This window comes from Anser brachyrhynchus (assembly GCF_964034855.1).
Source record: "Anser brachyrhynchus genome assembly, chromosome: 6".
Taxonomy (NCBI): Eukaryota; Metazoa; Chordata; class Aves; order Anseriformes; family Anatidae; genus Anser; species Anser brachyrhynchus.
Genome location: NC_137700.1, coordinates 42,338,047 through 42,351,293, shown reverse-complemented (window position 1 = coordinate 42,351,293; position 13,247 = coordinate 42,338,047). Strand labels below are relative to the sequence as shown.

General features: G+C 42.8%; 2 protein-coding genes across 8 annotated transcripts in view; one reads left to right on the top strand and one right to left on the bottom strand.

Annotated features, from left to right (window-relative positions):
- The window catches only part of DOCK1 (dedicator of cytokinesis 1), a 281,310-nt gene that overhangs the window by 171,692 nt on the left and 96,371 nt on the right, over positions 1–13,247 (bottom strand). The window lies entirely within an intron of this gene.
- The window catches only part of INSYN2A (inhibitory synaptic factor 2A), a 45,568-nt gene that overhangs the window by 24,905 nt on the left and 7,416 nt on the right, over positions 1–13,247 (top strand). For all 4 annotated transcript variants that reach the window (XM_080596637.1, XM_080596636.1, XM_080596635.1 and 1 more), the window contains one exon: positions 7,653–7,724. In XM_080596637.1, the coding sequence (XP_080452763.1) occupies positions 7,653–7,724 (72 nt within the window). The remainder of the gene's footprint in view (positions 1–7,652; positions 7,725–13,247) is intronic.

Here is a 13,247-nt window from a genome sequence, read left to right as displayed (position 1 = left end):
GTTGTTTTTTGTTTGCTTGTTTTGTTTGGTTGGGTTTTAATCACTAGGCAGCCCTACTGAAATATGTTGGTTGCTTTGTGTTGTGTTTTTTGTGTTTTTTTTTTTAAACCCTCACTCCCTAACTAACCTGAGTACAATATAAAAATGTATTTACGGGGTGAAAGCACTTGAATTGCTGTCTTGGGAGTTATGCCATACGCCCACAGTGCAAATACCTCAAAAAGAAAATTAGTCATCTGCTTCCAACTGTCAGGATTCAGTAAAAAACAACAAACTACTGTCTTGGAAACAGCCTAAAAAATCTCACCATTGAGCTCCGGTACATTTCAAAGTACTTTCAGAGACCGAATGAATAATATGAGCCCTGTAATAACAAGAAAGATATGGAAAAAAATCGGGAAAATGATTCTGCTATTAGAGCCTAACAGAATTTCCACTTCCATCCTCCACCATCAGTTAAAAACAACTTTCAAAAATGAGTTAGTGAATTTGTGCGTAGTTTCTTTAGCCTTTTTTTTCGTCGTTTTGGCTCTGTTTTTAATATGAAAACGTACTGGTACCCAGCAGGACGACCCTGCCCGTCCCCAGCCTGCCCTCCGCGCGCTGCCCCCCACGCTCCTGCAGCTCAGGGCTGCTGCTGGCCTCTCGGAGAGGAAAATTGGACTCGTTAAGGTTCAGCTAATCCCCACCTGGTGACTACCCAAAGAAAACCACCCCATTGATGCTGGCCATCACGGAATCTGTGCCAGGAAGGAGACGGTAACGTTGCACCCAGGTGCCCCATGCACCGTGCCATTGGGATCGGGGCATTTAGCTGCTGGTGCCTGGGTCTGCACGTGAGCACCCCCAGACTCCCAACGTACCCCAGAGCCAGAACAGCTTCTGCCTGAGCCCTGTCCCTTCCCGTCTCTGCACGTGAGCTCCAGTACACAGGCACGGAGCTTTGCTGCAGCTGCCAGCTATCTCGGTGGTCCCAAGGAAAGCCGTGCTGACAGCTTCGGACCGGGATGGGAAAGCCCCACCACGAAGGCAAATCCACACTACAAGTCCACATGACTTTGCTAAAAATTCACGCAACAGCTCCTGGCTGGGTGGTGCCGAGAGCACTGGAGGTACCAGGCAGCTCGCAGCCCTTTCAGGGTGCTGCAAAGCACAGCACTGGCAAAGAGTTGCTTCTACTCATAGCTGTAACACTCAGTCTGTTTTAAACGCAATTAAATTCCACATAAGACAGCCAAACCTGAGGGAGGGCACGCTAAAGCCCCTCTTTCTCTAGCTGCTCTGAGTGCTCCAAGGACCCTGCGCTGCTCATCACACCGCTGTGTGCGCAGATCCTCTCCCACTCAGGCGTGGTTACTGGGAGGCACAGCCCAGGGCGCCCCCAAGGCTTGTGCTCGGGAAGCGAGTAAGGTCAAAAAAACTCCAGAGGAAAAAAAAAAATAAAGTAATTGAAGCTTCAGGTGAAAGCAGAGGAGAAAAAACGTAACGCCTGAAATGGAACAACTCAGTGTTTGCATCCAGATGGAGGCAAACTAAATGGTTAAGCAGCAAGTCAATCAAGTCAATTGCTCTGAGCTCAACACCGCTCTTCTTGATTTATTTATTTTTTGGCTGTACCGCTGTCACCTATAAATGACAGCTGTTAACTGGTGGTTTTCCGCATAATGAAAACAGGGCAACAGTAAGGCTGTGTCAGTTCTTCTACTGATCCACTGGGCCAGTGACTTCCCAGAACAGCTTTCTGTGAGCTTCGTGCCGACCCCACGTGCAGTATCCCTGCGTGTATCTCCTGCTCTGAACGCGGCTTCTTCGGGGAACCAGAGGCAGCTGTTAATCCAGCAGAAACAGGATTGTGCTGATAGAAGTGTGTTTATAGGAGGCGGCTTTCCGTCCCGATACGATGCCGCATCTTTCCTGGGTTAGACTAAGACTGTGGCTAAGCAGGGCTTAGTTTTATCTGCCAAACCTATCGAGTGATCTTCCTGTATCTACACAGCTAGAACACAGCCACTCGCGTCATAAAGACACCTACAACGCGCAGAACATCGCGAAGTCATCTTATTGTGCCAGAGGCCAAATTATGTTAATAACAAGGATGGATAATTCCCTCCCGAAGCCTGGTTATCAGCCACATTACTCTTCAACGCTTAGCAGTAGGAAACACGGGTTTTGAAAAGTTCACCACTGAACTATTTATTTTTAAGGCCTTATTCTGCAAACCCAGGTAACGTTAAGAGTGCTGAACTCTCTGTGCTCTGTATAGTCCCAGCAGGAGGAGGCAAGGCATGGAAACAGTCCCCAGTTATACCCAGACTCGAGGAGACCCAAGGCCCACCCTGCCTCAGCTACCCAGCGCTGCCCAGAGCTGTCACTTCAGAACAACTTCAAAGGCTCGCTGCCTTCTTAAGAGAATTTGTTTCACTGTATTTTAATAAAAACACCACCACCAAAAAAAAAAAGTCCTTGAAGCCTGTTTATCCTCCTTGTTGGTGGCAGTACATAAAAGCACGAGGAACATCAGTCTCATCTAACGAGCATACCCAGCAGAGCATAAACGCGCTCCGAGGCGCAGGCACTTCTGTAAAACCATGCCATTAAGTAACTCCATTAATATGAAGCATTGCCTACATCCCAGAGGGTAAGGGAAGACGCCCGGATGTAACAGAATTACCCTCCAAATCGCTTTATAAGATTTTCTTTGTTTTCAGTAGTTGCTCAGGATACTCGAATTAGTGCCCCCTCCCTAGCTACCTCCTGAACGACCGAAGGAATTCAGTACGTACAGACCTAAGCTTCCCTCTCTCAGCTCAGTCAGGTCTCTAATTTATATTTGCAAAAACCTACTCAAATGCAAAGATGGTTTTAAGGTGTTGCAGTTGGGATTTCCAAAAGATGCCTCAAGCAGGTGCACAAATCCTGCACTTCACAGGCGTTTTGAAGGTGTAATTCCTTCAGGCTGCTCTGAAATTCCTGCCTATTATTAGTAACTGCCAGTCCATATCAGCAAACGGCTGCTCTTCATTATCGTATTTTCCTACTTGGAAGTGTTAATTGAGGTTGAGCTCCAGTTGTGCCAAGAATGCTAAAAGAAATGCAGGAACATAAAAGCCTCCTGAAAATAACACGCGGCGGAGTTGGCAACCACACGTGAAGCACCGAGTGCGAAGAACCCTCTGCTCGGTCACCCGGCCAACTGGATGCAGACACGGCAATGGCAGTGACCGGTATCTATCCCTCCTCCAGCGCCTCCATCCCCTAGTACACGGCACTGACCAGGCCCATCTGCATCCGTATGGAAACGGAAATACGAGGTGTGAGGTATCAAAGAATGAAGCTACTGGATTTTCGTTAGGGGAGATCAAAAGCAATGTACGCCAAAAGGGCAACATCAAAAGCAGGTCGTTCAACAGCCACAAGTTTTGTCGACCAAAGTTACGAAATCTGGTATTTCTTACACGTAAACCAATGCAGCATGCCCAAAACCATGACGTTAAAAGCGGGAAATGAAGCTGCAAGGCGTAACGATGAGTTATTGCTACATAAAGCACGTTGCCCACGGGAGTCGCAGCCTGGGGGAACCCCTGGCTCCCAGGCACCCCCCAGTGCACAGCGAAGCGCGCCGCTTTGGATCTCAGAGAGACCAAAGCCAGTTCCCTAAAAAGCAAACAAGTTTTCAGTAGGAAGCTTTGTGAAAAACTTCACGCTTACACATTTAAATACAAATTGAAAAATACGAGTTTATACCAATGAAGAAAAAATTTACTGGTCTGTAGCCTGAACTCTTCTAAATTATTTTATAAGGGAGACAAGAGAAACACTTATTTGAAATACCCCATCTCGTACAGAAAGCACAACCAGAACACTGATCTGAGCCCAGTGCCCAGACTGTGCTCGCAGACTGTTTCTAGCAGTTAGCACTGACAGGAAAACAATCTTTAGCTGCTCTATTTTTCAGTAACTTTGTACTTCAAATCCAACCTCATCGTGTAAGGTCTATGTGCAAAACCACTGTGCTAATGGTAAAATCTTTGCTGGCATGAAGCAGATAAATTCCATGCAAGCATTAATGTAGATAATTATGTGAAAACAAGAAAGTGAAAGCCCAAAGCCCTGGGGTAAAAACAACAGAATTCCTTTAGAAAGAGTTTAATTTCTAAGTAATTGCATTTGTGCTGTACCACCACTTGTACAGCGCGGGCTTGGCTGAAGAGGCAGCATCACCTGAACTGGGGTTTGAAAGAAAAGTCCTCCCTGAAAAAGCTGAAAAGATTCAAGAAGGAAAATTGATACTTTAAGAACAGTTGATGATAAATTCCGTGAGACTGGAACAGCTAATTGTGAACAGGTCAGTTTGTGGGTGACGGTGAGGCTAAAACCAAGCAGTGCTGAACGTGGCAGCTGGGAAATCACAATTTCAAAGGGATCAAATTCAAATCATTTTTAATGCTGATACCAAAGGATCATTTTTTATCAGGTTGAGCCTGCCTTATACCATAAATTAAGGAATACGTTTTTAAGCATTAAAAGATCATCATATGCTTTAGAAATTAATTTGAATAATAGTCCTGAAAACAAGATTAAAAAATAAATAAATAAAAATTTTCAGTTATGGAAGCAGGACCACAGTTCACGACTGAACTGGCACGTCCACATTAAGATCAACTAGAGCGTGGCTTTTGCTAAGTGGGTGACCAGCCTACTAACTTCTGGTGAGTTTATCACAACTAAAACGTTTTGTTACGACGGGCACGGTGCTGGGGGAGGCTGGCTGGATACCTCAGGAACTAGGAGTGCCCATAGGTACGCTTCTTCGTTACGGAGCATCCAGAGAGGGTAGCGATTCCACATCTGCATGATTATCCGTACCGCTGTGCGTTCATTTGGGTGTCTGATCCCGTATGGCTTCTTGGGGAAGAGCTCCCAAGTCCTGTGCCGGAGCGAGCGGGGTGTCGCTGGGAGATGCCAGCGCCGCGGGGCTGTCCTGCTCTGCTCCGGTGCCTGCCCCCAGCACACGCAGCCCTGCTCCTCCTCCTCCCCTCTCGTTCAAAGAGGAAATTCTCACCTCCTCCTCATCCCCGGCTGAAATCGTGGTTCTCAAGTATCCCAGTAAAAGAAATAACAACTCGTCATCATCACCCTGTCACGACGCTCATCGCACGAGGAGCCAGGAGGACAGGTATAGGCGGGATAAATAACCTGGGTGCTACGCTTTGCTCTGGTAACTGGGCTTGGGGGACCTCGACAAAGCACTTGACAGAGAGCAGAGGCCGGCCCGGCGTGAGCCGCACAGACCAGCAGCGCGGTGCAGAACAGCACAGGCTGCCGGAGAGCAGGAGGTCGTTAGTCTACGAAGCAGCTAATTACCTGTATATTAAAAGGTACTTTGCAGGCTTACACGGAGAAATAAAAACGTCCCAACTGACATCTAATGAAAAAAAACTGGCACCCGGCACGGCGCGTTTATGTCTTTATCTGTACAGAGGCGTTCAGGCACCCGTGCTGCGTTCCTCCGAAGGTGGTTATTAAATTAACTGCCGCCCCTGTCTGCGGGAAATAAAGGCTTCCAGCAACTGATCTGTAAACTTCAGGGGCTGGGTCTTGCAGAGACAGTTTTTAGAATTTGATCAATAGCTTGGAAAAATCATTTTACAAGCCCAAGTTTAATGCAGCGGTGACAAGTTGAGTGTCTGCCTCCAGGAGGATCTTGACGGGGAACTGAAAACAGAAACTACTTCGGGCCTCCAAGGAACAAAAAACAAGTACAAGCAGGTGTAAAGGAGCATCGTGTGCCCCCATCCTCCCAGGGAATAGCACGCAGTACAGAGTTCTGCTTTGCAGAAGTCCTTTTGCACATCTGGCTTTGTAGATGTGTCCAGATTCAGCAGTCCAGTTAACTGGAGTGTGTACTTCTCAACACGAAAATAATTCCAAATTATTTCTTGGTATCAGGTTTTAAAACCACCACGTCCTTAAAATATGAAGGGAAAAAAGAAAAAACCCAGAACAGCAAGAGCTCTACCTTGCATTTTGCTTTCAGAAGGAAAAAGCGCCTTCACGCTAAAGCAGCAGATCCACCCCGCTAAGTGCCGCCCCCGGTACCGCTGTGCGAGGAGCTTTGCTCACAGGGCCAGGGCACGCGGCCACGGCAGCACCCGGCACGATTCATCCGTCGGGCGTCTCAGCGGAAGGAGGAATGTCACCTGCAAAGCCCAGCCTGGTGCAGTGAACGTCAGGTTCAGTCGCGGCCTTCGAGGGCACGCTGAGAGATTTCTTCTCTCTTAAAAACTTACGTTTTACATAAAATATGTGTTTATAAGGAGCCGAATAAACTTCTAAAACAATACTCAAAGCTTTTTAAATAGTAAGGAGAAGTGACGCAGCGTATGTATTCAGGACATGCTCATTTTCTGTGTTAGGGACAGGCACATAAACAATTTGTATATCATTTTTCATTAAAATTTTGTATTGGAGAGGCCTGATAGTTTGTTACATAAAAATTAGATCAGTATTTCCACAAACGCTGGGATTTTCCATGACTGTTACGGGGCCAGGGAAGCGAGAAGCAGGCCCTCTGTCCCCAGGTAAGGCCAGGCATGGCTCAAGCTCCAGCACAGAACCTGAGCTCAGGAGCGTTCCCTTAAATTACTCATACCCTGACCCATAATCTTCAAACTTCCACAGATGAGGTATTTTCCCATTTCTTTTACAAGTAACTAGGAGGAAACAGCAGATACTAGTCTGTATTTTACACAAATTGGAAAAAAAAAACCTTAAAATGATTCTCTAGTTTAAATATGTAAGTCTATAAAAAAAGGAAAGTGCTACTATGTAAAAACTGACTTAGCAATTTTCATTTTAAAATCTTTTGCATGCAAGAACATTTGTGCTGATATACAGGCTATTTTGCTTTTTTAATTTAATACATTTATTTTAATGACATTTCCATCTGTGTACAGAAAAATCCTTGCATACCTGACAATACTTAGGTAAATTAAAATGTACCATGCCCCAAACTGAAGGGTGACAAAAGAGAGATGCAGGCTAGGTGAATAAGGGGAATGTTAGTTAAATGGGATGTTCTGCCTTTTAAGACATGGATATCACCACAACTGATCTTCAGACGATTCAGTAAGAATCTTCATCTCATTGATATGGGGGGGGGAACTAAACAGACATCGTTTTACATTATTATGCTCTGTAAGTCCACCAGGAACTAGAAAAGCCTCATGTATTTGAGAAGGCAAGAAGGCAGCAGAGCAGCACTGCCTCGTCTGCAGAAGAGGAACACTATCCATTCACAGTGATGGTTCGTCACTGTGGTACACCAAAGCCACATGTAAAAAACAGGCTCACTTAACTTCATTTCCTTGTTGTTTTCCCTCTTCACCAGTGTACAAAGTATTACTGACATAAATCTGATATTTTCTCCTCCCGATCATTAATCACCTGTTTTCCAAACAGCATCATCTCATGGCTCAGTGAAGCTGAATATGCTATTTTTGATCCTGTTTTCCTAATAGCTAGATTGGTATGGTCAATACTAAAGTTTAAAAAAAAAATGAAGTTCTTATTTCTATGAAAAGCAATCATAGAAGGCAAAAACTTGTTAAAATAAATTGCTTTTTAATGACCTCACGTTCTTATCTTTGTAGGCTTTCATATCGGACTGGTCAAGACACGGCTAACTGCGACACGTGCAGGAACAGTGCGTGTATTATCTACAGGTAGGTTAAAATATTAATCTTCCCACTTCTTACTGAATGAGAGTAACAATTTATTCATTAACGGAAGATCAAATGGTAGCCTTCATTAAAATGGCATTTGTTTTTTCTCAATACACAGAAGCAGTTTAAAAAAAAAAACAGAAAATAAGTTTACCTTCACTAAATTACTTAAATTTAACTGACATCTGCTTTCAAGCCTAAAATGATAAATAGATGACTTTGGTCAGTACGCTGCTGCAGCTCTCAGATGTGAAGTGCTACAAGTTGCGAGCTGCATTGTCACATAGCTAGAGATACTTCCAATTCCTGTCCAACAGCTCAACGTGCCAAATTGATTTCATAGCAGTAACAACCGGACTCAGGAAGCAATTTTGAGATTTTAGAGCAAAGATAATCAGATACAGATTCAATTTAGGTAGTTTAATCAGTAAAATTACTACCCATTACATCATTACTACCCGGGCTTTTACATTTGTAGTAGGTAAGTTTTTAAAACATACAGGGCAAATACGTCCTGCTCAACACGAACAGCACACATCTACCTTCTTCAAATCAGACCTGCTCAGTCTTCGTGCAACACACAAATGAAGACTCGCTGCATGCATACAGAAATCCCCTTTAACAGACTTGTTTTGAAGGTTTATGGTTCCATAAGGTGAATACAGGTTGGCTCGTTACTGTCAAACCTACAAACATGACAAAACTGCTTCAAGGCTTTGTTAAAGATGGGTTATACCTGCTAGAATTTCTCCTCCAGAAGGAAATACTTGGAGTTTACTCACTAGAACGGAATCAGGTGCACAAGGTGAAAGGATACGTTTCAGTTTTCTCTAAAGCAGAGGTTCGCCTCCTAAAGTTTATCAGCCAAGAGACCCGTTTTGCCATGTGCTATGTAATGAGTAACAGATAATCAGTGGGCATGACACGAAGCCATCAGGAGTTTGATGATGTGTTTCATACTGACAGCTTAATTATCATCCTCCATTACAGAGAGTCTTAAAGAAAAGCAACTGCATATTTACATGTGGTGCAGGTAAGATGAAAATAAATGTGACTCAGATTATCGTTCTACCAGGGATTTCTTCTCTTTTCTGTACCACGGGATAAAATATTCTGAGCACTTATTTCTTGATTTCCTTCTGAAACCTATCAGCAAGTATTTCAGAAAGTCAGGCAATATAGTGCAGATGAAAATGTATAAAGACTGTTATTAACTAAAGATACAAACTAAAATGAACATACAAATGCTGTCTAGGTCTGAAAACCACTTCCCCCCTTGTTTCTCTACTCGGTTTCTGATTCAGGTAGAAGACCTGCACCTATTCATACATTACACCCAAGCTGCCTAGAAGTGAAAGGAGAAAGGATGGAAAACTTCAACTCCATCTTTTCTCCCTAACAGCTAAGTAGGAAAGAGCAAGATGCTGTTTTGTGCTGGGGAAGGACCCAATTTACGTATATCTCCTTTAGACTGGTATTTAGAAGCATATAAATAACACAGGCCTGTGCTACTGCCCTGTTAGCTCAACCCACACAATTTCTTTCTCAGGGCAGACATGGAAGTTGCAACATAGCGCTCCGTCATCAGAGATGCTCTTTTTGTTTCAAAAACAATTTTATTTTATTTTTAAAGGACTTGATTTCTAGCCAGCAGGTTTAAAAGTAAGGAACTTTCCAGTTTCTACCCTTTACACGCGCTGCAAATGAAAAGCGTGCAGCCATGCAGATTTGAAGTGCTTCCCTCCTCATACATTACCAGCCGGCTCCCCAGCGTTTCCCACCAGAACAGCCATTTGGACTGAAGCTATCGATGCAGGGCGTTCGCCTAAAGCAGCGTTTCCAGGGGAAGTTTTAGCAAAAATCAGCTCAGCTTTTTGACACAGTAGGAGAATATATGCTGCAGGCAAGAAGTCTAAAACCAGAAGACAGCGCAAAACCGGGGAGCTCTGAGGAGACTGAATTACTATGACAAGATAAGCAGCCAGAAAGGATAAAAGAGAAATTCGCTGATAAAACCACCACTAAGACACATTGCCTTGTAGGATCTTCCGCTTCCCCACAAGTCAAATACTACAGTGCTGGAACCTCCGAACAAAATGAAGCATCTCATTAGGGAGGATGCTAAAGCTGCTCTTAAACCTGAACTCGACGTGCAAGGAGAGAGGCAGCACCTCTGCAGGGACCGCATGACAAACCTTGCATACAGTTACAGTTAAGAAAGAACACGTTATAGGAACAGAAATTAAAGCCTCTGCACTCAGATTAAACCTTCCAAGGTGCACTGAAAACCTGAACGCCTCTGAGGGTGCTGGCCCCAGCCAGCAGTCAGTAAAGTCAGCATTCAGACCTGGAGGGCCACCCCGTCCCACCCACAGCACGTTCCCCGACTGCTTTTACAATACTAGTAGAAGTATTTTTACCCAGCTTGGACCCGCTGTCCTCCCGCATCGTCAGCCCCTTCACACAAGCAGTAGATGGGGGACACCAAAGAAAATGTAACCAGCACCCTTACGGGGCAAGTCAGGAACTCAAAAAGAACACCTTAACTTTTCCATAATTGGCTTTGCTTTTAAAAAATGTAATCCAATTTTTAACACAGTAACATTAAAAAAAGACTTAGGAGGTCTTTCAAACCTCTATTTTTAAACTGAAACATCTTAGAGGAATGAATCAGTTGCCCTACTGACAATCCAGCTACCTGCTGTGGTGTCAAGTATAGCAGATGAGGAGCTAGAATGCAGAAACAATCACTGTAATTAAATTCTTCTCCTCACGATGACTTCTCAGAATATTAATCTGATCTAGCACAAAAGCTGAAGACAGTGTGGAAGACAAATCACTGATGTACTCTAAGCTATTTTTGTTGCTTTTTATCATCAAAAATGCTCATACTTTTAGTAAACATTTCAAGTAGAGGATTTTGAAAATAGTTATTTTGCATATGAAGTATGTATTTTTTACTAATATTCCAAATCTATTCTTACGTTCTCTTAGTGTTGAAAAGAATACAAACTTTTTAGAATTAAAAAAAAAAGTGGAAAACCAGGTTACTTTTTCCTTTTTTAATAAATAGGAAACTGTTCAAAAATGAAACACTTAAAAATAGAAGGTCCCAAAAAATTAAAAACTTTCCTACTCTAGGATTCAGTAGGAAAAGAAACATCTAAATTTGATTCCCCACTTCCCTCAAAAATTTACTTGTTGCTACCATAAGAAATACGCTCAGGAACTTGACAAATTCTAACACAGGTCAGATTTCTTCCATTGCATGAGATGAGCAACATTAACTGCATCCTCCTCCTGCAGCACACATCAGTTCGCTGCTTCCACTGCCAATTAAATACCCATTTAGCTGCTACTGTGAAGGCTGGGAAAGGCTGGAGCAATTACCCCAAAGGTTTCAGCAGCCTGCTGTCACTGGGATCCTAATAGGGACGGGATCAGTTGTGCCACGTCTTGTGGAGCTCTGGGCTCAAAGACAGCTTCAAGACTCTTTTGCTGCAATGTTATCAACAGAGCTTTTAATGACCGAATCCCAGCTACACGGCAACAGTCTAAAACAGCAAAAGGTGTTCTGCATCGTGTCTTTGTAGTAATCACCGGACAGCAGTTAAATTTGTAGTCAAAAAATGTCACCTGTAGTAAAAATAAGCAAACTTTTTGTCAGGTGTTGATGTGTCAAACACGAACCCACTCCATCAGTATCCATGTAAGAAAAGGTTGCAAAACAGTTTCAAAATCATCTGTCTTCTACAAACTATAGAACAAAACTCACAAAAAGAAACAAAAAAAAATATCCATATATCCTTTCCAAACTAAATGCAGATTCACCGTTATTTTTTAGGTATAGAGGATAACTCTTACTAGGGTAAATTGTCAGCACAAAGTCAACTTAATACTGAGGTCTAGCAAGATCTTGTTATTAAGAAGAAATCACATTGATATGCAGAAATTGTACCAAATCTATCACAGCCCAAACCCATGTGCACTAAAATCTTCACAGGCTGTTTTATTCCGTGATTATCTTTTAGTGGAACTGCCCTTTCCGTTTCTATTTAAATTACCATCCCTCATGAATTTTAATCCTCGAAAAGGAATCTTTATGAGAAAATGAGTCTTCTGTTTAATATTTTTGTGCATTATTCTACGGCCTTTATCAGGAATTATCTCTGTGAAGGAGTATCTTAAGGAATTCACGCTAAGCTTCCCTCTGGTCAAAAAGGTCACAAATACTCTATAGTTTTTACAAGGTTACTTTAGCTTCTGGAAATGATCAAATCGCTAGGCAATTTCTGCATGGGGGGAAAAAAACAAACTTATATCAAGACTGCACTATTGTAGCTCTTGGGAAAAAAAATATTCAAAGCTGCAGCAACCATTAATTTGGCTATTTTTTATTCCTTTAGAATTTTGCAATAATATACGCTGGTTTTCAGTATTTAATTTTGTCAGTGACATTTTAAGGCATGCTCCAGCTATTTAATTGAAAACCTATTATTAGAATCTATGAAATTTAACACTCAATAAACCAGCAGCTGCTACAGGTTAAAATCACGGTGACACAAGTCAACTAGGTAGCACAGAGGCCACATGGAAGTAGTTCAATTGTAAAGGTTAGACAATGATAATTATGAAAATACGTAAATATGGCATACAAAGTGAAATTAGACAAGTAGACAAATTCCTAAGATGGTATCAGTATAACAAAATCAGGTAACTAAATGACCAGATTAGGAATTTTCTCCATCTTTTTATTTCCTACCCATAGTCATTAACTTACATTCCTTCTCACCTTACTTCTACTCTGTAACACGTTTAGCTGAAAATTTTGATCTTAATGGCTTCCCAACACTGACAATGTTTTGGGTCCTAGGCATCTGCGATATTCAGCTTGAAATAGAAAATTTTTAAAAAGGGATTGATTGCAAGTGTATTAAGCAATTTTCCAAATTATTAGTGTTTATCTGGATCCTGATCTTCCAAGATGTGGCACGCGCTAACGCCATGTCATCCTATTAACACAACCCAGAAGGAGAGACAGGGATATTCTTCAATTCCAACTTCACATAGCCTACTTGAAGAGTTATACGTCTTGTCAAATGCTTGTAGGATTTGGGCCTAAACATTACAAACTAGGTAGTAAAAAGGGAAACAGAGGGAGTGTCAAGTGAAAGGAGGAAGGTTGTGGTTGAACAGAAGGAGAAAGGTTGGTCTTATCCTTGAGGGAGGAAGCGGAGGGAGAGGCTGCCCAGGGCCTGTGCAAACTCCATCCTTAGAGATTTCAAGAGCCAACTGGGTAAAGCCCTGAGCAACCTGGTCCTGAACCTGAATTGTTCCGATTCTGCAACCTTACAAGTAGCCAACAAACCAGACTGTTAGCAGCCAGCACCTTAAAATGATGCACATTAATAACGTGTGACTATGTTAGGAAAGATGAAAGCCCATCCGAATCGCTAAGCTTGTTGCTAGATCCGCTCCCACGTCCCATATGTTTAAAACCAAGTGGTTATGACTCCTCAAACT